This window comes from Hyalella azteca, unplaced genomic scaffold, assembly GCF_000764305.2.
Source record: "Hyalella azteca isolate HAZT.00-mixed unplaced genomic scaffold, Hazt_2.0.2 contig5432, whole genome shotgun sequence".
Classification (NCBI taxonomy): domain Eukaryota; kingdom Metazoa; phylum Arthropoda; class Malacostraca; order Amphipoda; family Hyalellidae; genus Hyalella; species Hyalella azteca.
The window spans coordinates 359,523-375,814 of NW_025935622.1; the positions used below are offsets into that span (position 1 = coordinate 359,523).

Genomic DNA, 16,292 nt, shown 5'->3' on the forward strand with positions numbered 1-16,292 from the left:
CGCTATATAAGGCACCGTCCAGGCCGGGTGTCTGCAGTCTACCTCGTTCTGCTCAAGTGTTACGACGTCGCTTTCCTCTGCATAAACATGGCTCTTCTCAGGTCAGTTACAACCTGTTTTTCAGACAACTTTTGGTCGGTATTGAGATCGAAGTCGCTGTACCGGTGCCAGTGAGCCATCAGTTTATTTAGTAGTTGATAGCCATTTCACAAAAAAATTAGCGCATAGTTTGCTGTTGCTTAATTCCTTAAATTACAGTACTCACGAAATTAAATTTTAATCAATGTTCTTTTCCTATTCCTTAACAATGCCAGCGTTCGTATTCTCAATAACATACTACAACGACTTCCATACTTCGATAAATAATTTCGATGTCGCTATTTGTTTGTAAAATATTAGGTGGTCCAAATTCTTCGAATTGAATGCAAAGGAAAACAGAAAAAAAATAAATTAATATAATTGATCGATATACATTATAACTGTGCAAACTTACTAATCTTAAATTCCGTATCATTTCGTGAAATTTCAATCAAATAGTTGCAACTTCAGAGATGAAGAAGCTGCTTCCGAATGCCGGAGTTCTGGTTGCTATTTTTAGCGCATTTTCTCTTTAGCACATTTTCTCTTTATAGAAAAAATGCACTATTGTGCTCGCCGTGTCCGTCTGTCTGTCTGCCTGTCTGTCTGTCTGTCTGTCTGTCTGCCGTCTGTCTGTCTGTCTGTCTGTCTGTCTGTCTGTCTGTCCGTCTGTCCGTCTGCCCGTATGTCCGTCCGTCCGTCCGTGACTTCACGTTTTCGTCGACGAAACGAAAGTTTTAGTTGAGTTTTCAGTTTAGTTTTTAGTTTAGTTTTTAGTTTCGTTTTTAGTTTAGTTTTCAGTTTTTAGTCTAGTTTTTGGCGCATTTCCTCATTTATGGAAAAAATGCACTATTGTGCTCGCCATGTCCGTCTGCCTGTCCGTCTGTCCGTGACTTCACGTTTTCGCCGACGAGAAAATGCGCGCTCTTTCACTCACTGCAGTGAGTACTGATTTATATTTTCTTTAACTTATGCCTGTCAACCAATCTGCAGCCTAGCTCGTTATTACTCACCATGAAAGTAGTTTGCGCGTTTATATTTAAATATAAGTTAAACATTTGGCAAGCAATGCAATGTAAACTTAACGGGCAATTCAATGTTTCTGACTGAATTCGATTTTGTTCACTTACTGACTCAATGAAATGAGTTCAGCTGTCAATTTCGTAAAGATACTCTGATCAAGACGCGTATTTCTTTAAAATTTTGGCCCCGCTTTGGATATATTTTTTTTGCATTTTCGAGTAGAAAATCCATTTGGTATCCGCAAAGAGATTCAGCTTTTTTCTATCAACTTGATTATTATTAACTATTTCAACCTTATATTCTATATTCTATGACATTATAAACTATTTCAACCTGTTTTTATGGTCTCTATGAGTCAACAGAGAAACTAGTTACCGTGACCTACCAGCTAAATTTATTCAAATTAAATGGAAAACAACCCGATTCAGAAATTTTATTCCTACCAAGTATTTAGTCTTCCGATATATCCGTAGTCTTTTTATCTTGGTTAAAATTCGGCCATTTTTTTCACACTAGCATTTTTTTGTTCGGTTCGCTTTTCATAGCGGGTTCGGTTGTAGGCTTGGTCCATTGCGTAGGGAATGAACAAAAAGACTTACCGAGGTTTAACTTGTGCACTAAAAGATTAAGGCATCGCAAAAGATTCTCGTGCCTGCATACCTGTTCTCGACTGCACCACATAAGGTCACAAATACCGGTTTGGTTCTGGTGAAGTTTTTTACACTGATTCCGCATTTTATTCTGCACTGCAAACCTGTTAACTCAAGCATTTTTGTTCATCTTCCAAGATGAGGTGGAGTTATTCAATCTGTGAATGCAGTATTTTATACGAATGTTTGAAACATGTGTGTACATATAAATACAATTTTTGTGCGAATAGAAATAAAATTTTGTATACATAGAAATGAATTTTTGTGTAAGTGAAAGACATTAACCATTCACATATACAGCTCTAGTGGGTCAAAATGAATGTAATAATTCCTGGCAAATTGTTTCCATTTGCTAAGTTCTTCTCCAGTTATAAGAATTTATATATGAATGGAGGTTATAGTTGAAGCCTCTACCTATAGCTTACATATTTATCCTCGTGAATCATTGTTTGTTTAGTATATGTTGACCCAGGTTCAAATATCACTCCATGATTTATCATGCCGACACCTGCCAACCTTCACTGCAGCTCATGTCTCAGCTAGATACCATAATGACTTTCACCATGAAGAGCGATCACTGCTTCAGTCATCCCTTCACTTCTGCCCTTCCAAATAACGAATGCACGAATACATTGCAAATTAAACGAAATATAAATTATTGAATAGGCGTGAAAATAAACTAGGTACAACAGGAACACAAGTTGTGTCTGTGTACATCTGCAAATGTCTGGGCATGTACGTCTGCACCATTGAAATGCGTTAGTTTTGAACGACATTTTACAGTACAACTGTGCATTGAAAAAATTAAATCTAATCATGAACAATTCGAAAAATCATGTTTCCAAAGTTGAATACAAAGCCAATAACAATATTATAGGTATGAATCATTCCCCCATAATCGATGGAGAATTTCTAAACCTGAGCTTTGCAAGAAAAATTAATGAATTAATAACAAGGATATCAAGATCTGCCACCAAAATATTTCTGCATATGAATTTCAGCGTTTCTCAATACCGTCGTCTGCTGAAATTAATATCTCCTAGAAGTCTGACTGTAAGGCCACATTTAAGGCTGTCTCAATTCCAGGCAGGCATTGTTGGCAGTTTTGAAACGTGACATTTGGCTTTGTGATAGAATTTTAGATGAACTCATCTGACAGAAGGAGCGGCCGTGCTATCCACGTCTGACTACATAATTCGGATGGAACGATTGCGTGCTCGAAGTAAAGCATTTTATTTTCACTCGGAAACTCGCTCGGTTTCATAGAACAATTTCAGACCAAGGTTGCCGTGCGTGTGTTGCGCTATGACAGATTGTGGTCGGCGAGGCATCGGATTCTTAAATCCCTCAGGGTGATATGACCACACAATGTTTCCTAATATTTACGGAAACCTCAAAAAACAAAAAAAAAATCGACCAGTGAAAGACCAAAAGAGAATTCTTAACTTCACACGTAGAATTCCTTAAATGTATTGCTATCAATAGCGAATCAAAATAAGGATGAACTTGATTGAAACCTGGCGCATACTTTCAACAAATTATATTTATCGATTAATATACGTACATTGTTGCATACATTCGCTTGCAGAACAAGTGATCACCATGACAATACATATAATCAGGATGTAAAAATAGCATATCGCATACACATATGACGCTTTGAAAGAATTTAATAGAGTTGTTAACAATGTCGAATGATGAAAATATATACTATTTAAAAAATGAGGGCAGGATTTAATTTCGTTCAAATATTAGTTACTACCATTCATATACAAAGAAATAAAATAGAAGAAAAAGCTTTTACCGTTCTTGTGCAGAATAAAGAAGGCTTCAAGTATTGCTCCACCAGTTACTTTTTATTGGGAAGCTATGGTGATGGGGTACGAGCTAAAAATCAAGCCATTAGCCTCAGTTGCATGTAATAAGGAACGAATAATCTGAAAATAAGAAGCTTTATGAAAGTTCACTTAAATCCTCGTCGATTCTACTGATTGCTCTTGTTTATTGAAATATTATACTTCTTTAATTGTGAGACGCTTCCTCTCAACAAAGGAGAACGTAGATTTTTATTGTACTTGATTGCCAATTGAATGACCGGGATTATTTCTTGGAATAACTCACATAACCTCTTTTTAGCGCATTTTCTCATTTATGGAAAAAATGCACTATTGTGCTCGCCATGTCCGTCTGTCTGTCTGTCTGTCCGTCTGTCCGTCCGCGACCTCAAGTGTTTGTCGACGAGAAAATGCGCTCTCTGTCACTCACTGCAGTGAGTACCCACTGAGTTTTATTTTTTGGCATCACACTTGTCCGACTTATTTTTCTTTGCATATATTTAGATCTTAAACCATTTATTTAAAAAAATGAAATTTCATCTTTGGACAATTTATTTATAGATTGAATGTGTTGCAATCATAAATAAAAACATTGGGTTGAAAGTACCAAAAAATTTACTTTTTCCCTCTAAGTAAAACCACGGACAACCTCGAATTTTACAAAAACAATGACACATCTGAAACCGAATTTCACCTCTAGTCCAGCTTGAGGTTCATTCCTGATGAATCAATTAGTACTATTAATAACCCAGTTAATAATCGTCCGAAACTCGGATAAATTTTATACCTGTACGTGTTCATGTTATAGGTATTTTGTTTAAGATTATTTCCTCGCGTATTGTTTTATTTATCACTACAGAAGCGTATTTTTTTCATTTTGTGTAAAAATTCATCACAAAAAAATATCTACATTTTTTTCTGCATTTTAAATTTTTTTACGTTATTTTCCTCTTCCAGTTGGTAAAATATGATTATTATCAATTATACTTTAAATATTTTCCCGTACAAATTCTAAAGCGACCTATAACCTTGCACTTATAGCAAGCCGCCAATTGAAGAACTGAAAAAAGCAAGAAAAAGCATAAATATTCTATATGTTTCTTGGAAAACAAGGTAAACATTTTTGTGAAATTTTCGTGCACATCATCGCTCTTAATTTAATCCTCCATTTAAACATGAAAATAGCCTAAATAAATTTGAAATTTACTTTCATAGGTACTGTCTTATTTTTGTATGACTACCCGAGGCGGTGACTCTGAATTCAATAAAAAGAAAAAGTTTAAATGAACTTCTGTATGAAAATTGCTGGATGCATCTGGGCTTGCTAGCACGGCACACGTTGTTTTTCCATTTATTGTGCATCAAATTGTTTATATTGTTTTATATAGTAAGAAAATTTCACACGATTATAGTCTTTTGTTAAATGATAATGTGATAAAAAAGATCTTATTCTCAGGAATATTTTCTGGAGGAGAGATGCTATAGGGAAGTTTATTTTGCTGGAAAGAAAAAGAATAAGAAATTTTTATTAATACTTGCAATACAACAGCCTTGATCTTCTTGCGCATAGTCCCGCAATAAAAATACACTGGTAAGTTTGCATATTAAATTCATTGCAAAATATCACATGCATAACGATAATTTTCCTTGCAAATTGCATTTTTATTCCATATATTTTTTTTCGATGATGGAGCTAGCCTCAGAAAGTTTTCTATTAAGATGTCGCGAATTTACTTGGCGTTATCTTATCTTTTGAATTCATGTATCACTTGGATCACAAGATATGAGTAAAGTAGTAATAGTTAATGTTGCCTTACCGTGAGCGCTATTGAATTCAGGAGCCATACCCAAGCAAATAATCATGAGAATAAATTAATAACGATGAGCGCTCCGCTCCCTGAACATGAATACGGCACATCATGCAGCGGGCGCTGGAGCGACCCAAGGCTTTCACCTCACCTGGAGAACAGGTCGTAGCAGCTTACCTGCATGCCGGGGTCAACGTACTCGTATGAAGCAAACAACACATGGACACATAAAACGCGTGAGAACGCACTCGTATGAAGCAAACAACACATGGATACATAACACGTGTGATGGTTGTGTTTTTCACCATTATGATTTTTTTATTATTATATTAGCACTATTATTGCTCTTTAACTTTTAGTTAACTGCGTAAAACTTGTTAGCTCAATAGAAATTTCACATTGTTTTGATATTTTCTGGATTAGAGCCATTTTTCTTGAACGAAGGATTAAATAATATTTTATTCTTAAGTACGAAATTACAAATTTTCAAGCTATCAGAATCTTTAAAATTTTTATTCATTTATGATGTCGTATTATATTTCTCCAAATAGTTTTCTCCTTTAATAATCAATTGATCAACATATTACCTGAAACTCATTATGATGCCAACTAGTACTAGCTATCGCACATTGCAACTTAGCCCGCTATATTATTATTTTAAAATAATTTTTATACAAGTTATTTGAACGACCGATTAAATTTTTTAAGTTAATCACGATAAAAATTATATTTACCGTTTAGTATCGTAAGTCTCAACCAATCATTGTGGTAGACCACTTTGTCGAGCATTTTCTCTGGACATTAAAGTTGTAGTTTTTTTACAATGCTGAATTCTAAGGCGAAAAAACATCCGGATGAAGATAGATTCATATCGTAAATGATTCAAAGTTAAATTTACAGTTCAGTAACATAAGAAGAATTTAAATTCGTAGTTTATAGGAAAATAAATTGCCAAACGAACATCGCTTTTCAGCGTTCGCGAATGTCTTATAAAGCCCATATTGCTTAGGCGATCCAATTTTGATGTGCGCTCGCGTTGTCAAGTACAGCTAACTTCTTCAAAATTTTGGTCCCTCGTGATCTGTACGCTTGAAGACACGTTCCATTGATCCGTGCACCGGGTGCATGTCTTCAGAAGATTACACAGGCGAGTTTTTTCTTTCTTCATGTGTTTACTACATTTTTTATGAAATTTCAGTGAATTTTTGTCTTGTCTAACAGAATGTTTAACATTTTGATGTGTTACCAAATATTATTTTTTGTTCATGTTAAATCGATATCTTTTAGTTTAGTTGGGTATTTTACATTTCTCAATTACACTACAGTAATACTGCATTCTGAAGCGTTATAAAATATCTCTCTATATTGAATTTAGAGAAATTGATATTGAGTTGTATAATTGATGCAATAAATTAAGCGCTAAGCAATTCAAGAGCTACCCAAACAAAATTTAGGTGTGGCTCTGACTCTGAAATAGGTGCCGCCTACGACTCGGGTAGCACGTAAATCAGATAGACGCTCTTTGTCCGTTTCGGCTCTGGGTTTGACGGGCAGCCTCTGGGCAGCTTGCAAGATCTTCGTGACGAAACTCGGCCAACTCTTGTCATACTCTCAGACGACTACAAACTCAAGCAGTATAGATTCTGACCACAACTGATTTCGATCAGTTGGTCATGCATACCTAGAATAACCTCATGCCAGGAGTAGCGAATCTTCCACGCAAAGCTTAGGCTTTGCCCAAATTAGCTTACAAAATAGCTTAGCCCAAATTCTGTTACGTAATAATAAGTTCGTTCAACAACTTCCCAGATATGTAATATCTTGTGTCGTAAAAACCCTTTATCAAATTCAGAACATCATAAATAGAAAGTTTCAACTGCAAATGAACCTGTTTCGGTATCCAAAACGTCCGTCAAGTGTTCAATAAGGTCAGTAATTGGATTATAATAAATTAATTACTTACCGGTGCTCCTCACTATAATCAAATAGTCCTAGTGAAGTGATATTTAGCTAGTAGATCACAACACGCTTCAATGGAGGAGCAAGAACGTCTCAGAGGAGCCATCACGAGATTAGTTTGCGACACACTCTAAGCAGCAGACAAAAAATGTGCGACATTTTAGACATTATTGCGTCTATAACTGTGAAAAAACTATATTTTCTATACACGTTAACATTAAGGCAAAGTGATCTGCTGAGCATTAATACACTGTGTGAAATAGCCAATTATTTTATCGTATTCTGTCATATCTGTCTTCCTCGTTGCAATCAATATTATGAAAAAATTTTGCATGCTAAAGGTCATGCAACCTTCGCGTGAGCAGTACAATAATTGCATGTGCAACCTTTCCAAGCACCACGGACGCTGCCTGCGCTGACCGCCTCTCAGATCATAAAAACTGACGACACGAGCTCGTCTCTAGGCTGACACTGTAACTTGTAAAATCACACTTTTATAGGTACAATCATACAGTACGAACTTTTAGCATATTTTAGCCGAGCACAATATTCCTTAAGAATTTAATTCAAATAATTACTGAATTAAGTATTATAGGAGAATTTAATGAAGCATCAGATTTAAATTTCGCCTGCATCACTAATTTCGCAAACAATCGTAAAATTTTATACTTTATTCATGTGTCAAAAAAATAAAAATAAGGCCCATAAATCAATACAATTCTAACTTATAATAAGAAATATGCACGTTATTTCATATGTCTGTTATAGGAAAGAGTCGTGTCGCAGTAACCATCCTCCTTGTTTAGAGCGTTCAATTTTTTCACTCAGCTAATTTCTTCCATATTTTAACGCGTTTTGATTACCAGTCTCCTAGCAAGATAAATATTAAGCCTATATATTATTCGCGCCGGGTTTTTCAAGCGTGTATCAACTAGGGTAAAAACGAGCGAGGACCCAAGCACGCGGGACTAGATCGAGTCAAGACCTGCGGCGGTTCAGAGAAGTCGATCGTTTGACCTTCAAGATCTGCAACTTACCGGACCAGTCCTGAGGCTCCAGGCGGCTGCACCTAATCTCTTTGTCTTCAAGTATCTACATCTATTTGTTAAATTAAGTGCAAGTGTTGAAATATAGAAGTCAGTGTAATTTGTTCATTGATATTTACTTCAAATCTTCGTCAAATATGCGATTTTGCGGCATTTTAGCCTTAAATTTCGCGTATTCTTGTTCTTAAATCCTGTTACATAACCACGAGTTGTAATGCGCAGTCACTATTGGCAGCACACGCTCATGACTTATCATTTTTTATGCACTGTCGTCTTCTAAAGGCATATGCATGCTCTTAAAAAGATGAAAATAGCTTAGGAACTCACATTGAGTCGATCGTTAATATTAGCGCACGTCCAATATTAGCGTCTAAAGTTATGCCTGCCTAATGTCCATAAACAGAGCGAGAAGTTCAATGAAATCACTGCAAATGAAACACGCCGAGTGCGTTTTGGCACATCATTATGCTTTAGTTTCGAGCAATCGTTTGATGAATCATTAACCTACCTTCTTGCTTTAAAGAAACAATAATTTGAATGATTTATTAGTTAAAATGCATCCATTCTCTTTATTTCCAATGGCACTCCAAGTAAAAAAAATCGCTCTGAAAAAAAACTGAACAGAAATAATTTTTGAATGCGCTGTCTTGATTTATTTTATCAAATGCACAAAACCAAGTCCAAGTTTTACTAGCCAAAATCGATACTGTGATTTTAGACCGGGTTCATCAGAAGTATCAGCTGAAGAATTCTTAAATCATCAGGTGACATATTTAATTTAAAAATTAATTCGATGAAAAATGCTTAAATGCTTAATGAGTCATTCTTATTTGCTTGGTTACACAATACTGGTTTCATTTGATAATCAACATCATTCAGAATCAAAGTGTAAATAAATAAACTTAACATAAATAATTAGTATTAGTATTATTGACCACCAATGACCGGTCTTTGAGTGGCAAGGCTTAAGCAGATCTAGTTTCCTCTTGAGAAGCTGCCACTAAACCTACGCGGCCGCTTCGCTGAAACCGTAATCTGTTTACCTGGCGGTCGATTGCACCGAAACCCGATTGCCGGAGTGTGATTCTGGAACTTGACATGGAATTTTCACAAAACGGGTATAAAATATCTGCCTTTGTGTATCCGGTATAAATTAAATGATTTAAAATTTTCGATTCAATTTGCTCAGAGGGTTGATAAGTGTATTTAAGTGGCTGGTATCGAAGTTTTACAGAATCTTACTATATGGCTACTAACTAAAAATACATATATAATATGACTAAATATCAATATCCTGAATCTTGGGGTTTGTTTTGAACTCCTTCACGTTCACGCTCTAATCACAAGCTTTGTTATTGCCAAATTTTTGCAGCCTCGTGGGGAACGAATCCACTGATCATAGCTCCAAATTCTGAGCGATGATTAACGAGGTTTTAATACTACAAGAGTTATTAAACGAATAACCTTGTATACCCAACATAAGATATTATCTTTATTATTATCTTTATTATTATTTATCCACGTTTTCGTCGACGAGAGAATGCGCTCTCTGTCACTCACTGCAGTGAGTACTGAGTTATATTTTTTTATTGTATGGTATATTTTCTTCAAATCATATCTCATTCTCCAAATCGTCCCTCAGGTTCTCGGTGTTGGTTTTGCTGTTGGGCTACAGCAACGCTCACAGCGCCGGCGCCCCGTCGTCCGCATGCAACTCCCTCACGCCTGACCACGGCCCTGGCACGACCATCACCAGCGGTGGCCAGCCTCCCTACACCCTTGATGCGCCCGCTAGAGTCGCTCCTGGAGCCGCGACTACAGGTGAATTAGATTAAATAATTTTATTAATTTAAATCGTCATCCATTTCAACACTCGATATGATCATAGAAAACAAACTTATAGATATATAGGCGCAGGTAATTATAATAATTTTCTTAACATAATTTTTTAATTTGGTAGAATTTTTGGGGGCATTTGTTCACAGCCTTGATATTTGGCATGCTTTCTATCGCCTTATTCTTTTCGCTCAGTGTCTGTTTACCATAGAAGCAGCGCTATGTTAACCTACTACGTACGGTATACATTTATGGATTGTTATAATTCCACAAATTGCGGAAGAACAATATATAACAATAAATCAATAAAATTTCATTGCATGATTTGATTTGAAATAATATAATAAGCGACACGAAAATTTTCAATTACTCTTTTTGAACTGATGAACACTAATGAAGATTTTTCCCTCAGCAAGCACCACTGTGTGTTACGAAACTTCCATTATGCAACCTGATTTTTAAAACTATAATAATTATAGTCACGGAAATTTCTCAATTTCTCTTTAAAATTATAATAATAATAATAATCACGGAAATTTTGCAATTTCTCTTTCACATTATAATAATAATAATCACGGAAATTTCGCAATATCTCATCTTGAACTGAAGTGAATGTTTCCTTCAGTGAGCATCTCCGGAGCGCCCTTCAAGGGCTTCATCGTGCGCGCAATGGACGCCCAGGGTAACAACGGTGGCGCAAGCTTCCTGCCAGGCACCGGCTACCAAACTCTCGACTGCAACGCTCCCGACGTTAGTTGTATTGCTATTCTCTTAATGTTATTATTATATTCATTGTATTCTTACATAGGTTCAACTAAAATAAGTTTTTTACAGCTCAATTTAGTTTGTTTGTTGTATTACATGTATGTACGATATTAGATCTTCTGTGATCAAGGCACGAAAAGGAAAAGAATCGGCGACAGGCCACATCAGGCCTACACTTCAGCGCCGAGATCAATATGTTATATTATGTTATGTATGTGGTTATCTTTCGATGGCTCTGTCCTTTCTTCTATATATTACAATCGTATTCATAAAATACGTCTAATTTTGATTAGTATTATTAAATATTTATTATTATTTTGGATAATATATGCGGCTACCGATAGTTTGCCCTTTATTGGTGAATCAACTTGCTGAGCAAAAACTGCGTTTATCTCGTGAATTATTTGGTAGTCGCGTTTTCGATAATTCAGTTGCTCTTCCCATAGTCAGTCAAATCGTAACAATTATAACAAATAATAAAAATATAATTGCACTTTTTACCATTGTTATAATGGGCAATAACTTATTTTTTCCCCTCCTGCTTACATCACTAGTTTAAAAAGATAAACGCAATGAAAACTTCATGTAAATTCACTATATCTTCACTTAAAAAGATATGGCAAATTTACTTAGCGTTTTCTCAACTTTTAAGTTCTTGGGGAGCTCAAAATGTATGTTTAAATGTAATGTAAAATATATATTATACAATAACAGGACACCGCAACCCACGTGTTCTCCGGCAACGGCGTCAACTCCGTGAAGCTTCAATGGAGCGCTCCTAAGCAGCCCGGCATGTACAGGATTGTGTGAGTAATTCATTTTAATAATGTTCATAATTTGTATATTATATAGTGCGACGTCAAAACAATAGCTCCTTTCTTTTTCCAGAAAAAAATAAATGTAAAACTGGTAAAAAAATATTCAGAAAATATCATTTAATTCAATCAAGCTTAATAGTTAGCAATAATAATTGTCCATAACGTAATTTCGCCATTTCACGGAGTTCTTCAGCCAGTGGTCGTTTATCTTTAATTACGGCATTTTTTTAATATAAACTGTGCGAACCAAAGTATGTATTTATTATTTTACAGTGCCACCATCGTTAAGTCATACTCGGAAATCTACACCGGCTACTTCACCGATGTCCGCGTCCAGTAAACATCCCTGGTATCCAACATACCATTGCATGCATAGTAAATGTCCCCGATTATTCAACCATGAAATTCTATAAGAAATATACCAGGTATCCAATATACAATCGGACTGTAGGTATCCCCGGGATCCAACATACAATTGCAGAGAAAAATTATCCGGTATCCAAAATACAGTTACATAGTAAATAAATCCGGTATCCAACATATCATTGAATCACAGTTCCGGGAACAAGGGTTCACATGAGCACCGGTTGAACTATTTAATTTAAATTTCATCATTTGTCGATGCAGGCATCAGACTGACGATGCTAGGCACTGATAGTTTAACTTGAATTTCTCGATTCGGGAATACGTCGTAAGAATTTTTTATGCGCGATGTCGACTTGAATTTTCATGTGTTATGTTATAGTGAATAATTTTACAAACTAATGGCTACCTAATAATGCCAGAATGAAAGTTTGATCTATTGGTAAACAAACAATTATTTTGAGCATTATAATTTTTTCCGAGAGGTGTTAAAGTATAATTGGAGAGTCCATCAATATTATCATTGGTGTCTTAATGTAAGTGTTTTATCATATTTTTAATGAGGGTTTTTTGCTTTCGAACTTAGTTTAGTTATACTCCGCTTAATCATATTAAATATGTATACTGAATAAGATAACTTCTTGAACCCTGTTAACGAAAGTTTTCAACCAAATATTTTTGTTTCTATTATGCTCGTATTATAAAAATATTATTTTCATGAATTGAGCGATTGGATTCAATATCTGTTCCACACTGAAAATTTAATAACTTAAAATAAAAGCTGAATGAAAGTTTTTGCCCAACAATTTGCATGCATTGAGGTCAAGTTTAGCCATGCTGCTTGGACGCTCTCTGACGTTATTTAAATTCTCAAAGGCTATTGAATTACGCGGCTAGAATGTAGCCTTGCTTGAAATAGAGCTCTGCTTCATTGCTATTAAAAATATAGCCTATTCATTAGCGTCAAATAAAGGTTTTTTGGCTCTCATTTCGTTTCATTAAAGCTATCTCCGTCACAGAAGTTGTGATCTCTTTTGGAAATCCTTAAAATTAAAGCTAACAAATTAAGTCATGTTCATATTCAAAATTTATTCACATCTGATGTTCAGGGCTATTTTTGAGAGTTTTCATACCTATGGGAAAAAGATAAATAGTAAGGTTATGTTCAGCCTTAAAATAATATGAACTACCAAATATTCGAATTATAGTATCGAACCCCAATTAAGTTTAACCCGTTTGAAAAATCGTCCTGAAAACGCATTTGACTTTCAATCCTGAGTGGGTATAGATTTAGAAAATTCGATAAATATTTGGACTTTATACAGGGTGCGGCGTGGGAACTTACTCTTTTAAAAAAATCACAAAGTAAAAAGTATTAAAGATAGCGTTTTAATTCTTTCTTTTTTACAAAGAGCTACATTTAAAGTTTCGTTGGGTTTACTTACAAGTTTAATTCTTGAATATTACATCTTGTAGGTGACCTAAGAGACTGCGAACGCGCGCTCCTCTCTCGACCACTGCATGGTCGCAACTGAACTGAGTGGACGAAAAACTTCATAGCCCGCGCACCATATTGCGCATGGCGCCACCTTCCTAGGACTAATGGCCGCCACGTGGCGCGCAATTCAAATAAGTAAGTTCCCGCGCCGCACCCTGTACTTATGTATCAATATCTACCGTCGAATAATCCGATTTAAGTTTTCAGTTAGACGTATAAGGTCGTTCAATAAATGTCTGAAAAATTGGTGCAAGTTTTTTTTCAATACGCTTGTAGAATTTATTTGAAAACAGACCCGACTAACATGCTTAACATTGATCTAAAGTAACACATCTCCCCTGCTTTGTTGAGCAGTCGTTGCGCGAATTGGATTTAAATTATTTTTTTAGAAGGTGCATTGCTAGCTATAGGAGGATCTTGCTATGAATCACGTTTCTGGATGGCAGTCACGCATCGGGCGAAAGTGCTACGAATTTGCCCAAATGCTCCTATGAGTCTCGAGGGAAGCCCCTCTAGATCGAGGCCTTACCGATGCACACGAATCTTTCAAAAGAAGTTTTCGTTCCAACCGAGCAATTTCTTTCTGCGAGCTCGAGCCTCATCAGTGAGAAGACTCGAGTCATCAATGTAAGAATGAGTCCATTAATTCAAAAATGATATCCGCGGTGAACTTTGTTTCCTGGTGATCAGAAGCTCTTGCCTCCATTAGGAAACGCTCCTTTCACAGGCTTATCTTCATAACGGGCTTCTGAGAGACGAAGAATTTAATTTTTATGCCAACGAACGGGATGAATTAAACGAAGGTTTTATCATTAGAAATTAGTCCTTATTGATACTTTAATTACCACGTAGTTATGACGATATTTATCAATAATTTTTTTGCAATAGGATCTTTGGCGGCAGACATTCTTTCCGGGCAGTTCAGTCATGCGGTGGTAAAGAGATTGAGAATTGTTCTTCATTTCACATTAAAGGTGAGAAGAAATAACCTATAAGATGTTGTTACTGAAAAATTTATAGAACAATACATATAATGGGTAAAACAATATATCACTCAGGAACACGATCAATTCCAATAACGTTAAAGGCTTTAACTTAGATCGTCCTGATTGCAGTGGTTGGCTGTGCGGAGCTAAGCTTTGTCAATTAGTACTGCGCTAACATGGCGTACGATTTCTTGCACTGTAGCGACTAAATCATACGTTCAGGTTTAACCTAAGTTTAGGTTAGACCAACTTATTAAATAATGTTGGTGGTCTGTACCTGACCATTTACTGATTGGCTGATTATATAGTTTTATTGCAATTAGAGATTAAAATTTATTGCAAAGACTCAAAATCGGTATTATGACATAATTTTCATTTGGGATCTAGCCAATTTCGGCCCATAATGCGGGTGACTTTTTCATTTATGACCAGCCTGACTGGCTCTATGAACCTCGTTGAGAACCTCGTTGGGAACCTCGTTGAGAAAATCGTTGAGAACCTCGTTAAAAACCTCGTTGAGAACTTCGTTGAGAAACTCGTTGAGAACCAAGTTGAGAACCTCGTTGAGAACCTCGTTGAGAACCTCGTTGAGAACCTCGTTGAGAACCTCTTTGAGAACCTCATTGAGAACCTCGATGAGAACCTCGTTGAGAACCTCGTTGAGAACCTCGTTGAGAGAAGCAAGAGAAGTTCTGAGTTGAGCAGCTTCCTTTTTCCTAACTTTGTCAGTTTCTTGTCTTTTGAGGAAGGGTTTTCTGGGCGCTGTACAGCATACATATTTTTTGTATTCATAGAATATTAATGTGTTGAAAATCCCACAATGTTTGCCTTTTCCAACTCGAGAAAGAAAAAAAGTCCCACACCTGTAAAACTAGCAGAAAATAATTTATTACGCAGTATTGCAAGAAAAATATAGGATATATTTTGGAAAAATATTGATTTAAATAAAATAGAAATGATTTGTATCTGCTCAATTAAGCGGATTAGCATTCATGAGCAATCGAATCTATATTCTTTGATTGCTTTAAATTAATTTAAACTCGGAAAGCTGTCATGAAATTCAATATACAAAAATTATTCAAATAGAACATATATATAAGGTCCTCCACCCAACAATGGCTGCATGTATGAGCTGGAATTGCTCTAGTCATCGTGATAGCATTTCAGATGCCAAATTTTTTTATGAACTACAATCAAATTCTTATTGTCGAATTTTCAAGGATGAAAATGATTTTAATTTGATTTCTTTCAAGCTTTCTAACCCTTAAAACCGTTGAGTAGGCATATGGAAGCCCAAGAATTTCGACACTCCCCTCTTGAAAATGTTCAGGAATGCTGAGAAGAAGGTTGAATCTTTTTATCATAGATGGTTAAATTTTAGGCCAGTTCAAGATCAAATTCAACATTTTGCACAGTAAAAATATTTATTAAAAATGTTTTACAGATATAATCCCGTCGAGTCTTCCATAAGGGAGTTTACTTAAAATTCTTAAGACGGGGTGTTTAGGCTCCCTTAAAACTTGAAAAAATATGAGCTGGCGAGTTAATAACAAGTGTATCGGATCCTGAAGAGACATTCGTCAAAAAAGGAATAAGTATGAATTTCAGCAATCAGCAGACTTCAAAG

General features: G+C 35.7%; 1 protein-coding gene across 1 annotated transcript; it reads left to right on the plus strand.

Moving 5' to 3' along the window:
- Positions 1–19: 19 nt before the first annotated feature.
- Positions 20–13,167, plus strand: LOC108666345 (defense protein l(2)34Fc). Its single transcript, XM_018153197.1, has 5 exons — positions 20–101; positions 10,042–10,220; positions 10,861–10,985; positions 11,715–11,806; positions 12,092–13,167. The coding sequence occupies exons 1-5, from the start codon at positions 88–90 to the stop codon at positions 12,156–12,158; spliced, it is 477 nt and encodes a 158-aa protein (XP_018008686.1). The 5' UTR covers positions 20–87; the 3' UTR covers positions 12,159–13,167.
- The last annotated feature ends 3,125 nt before the right edge of the window (positions 13,168–16,292 follow it).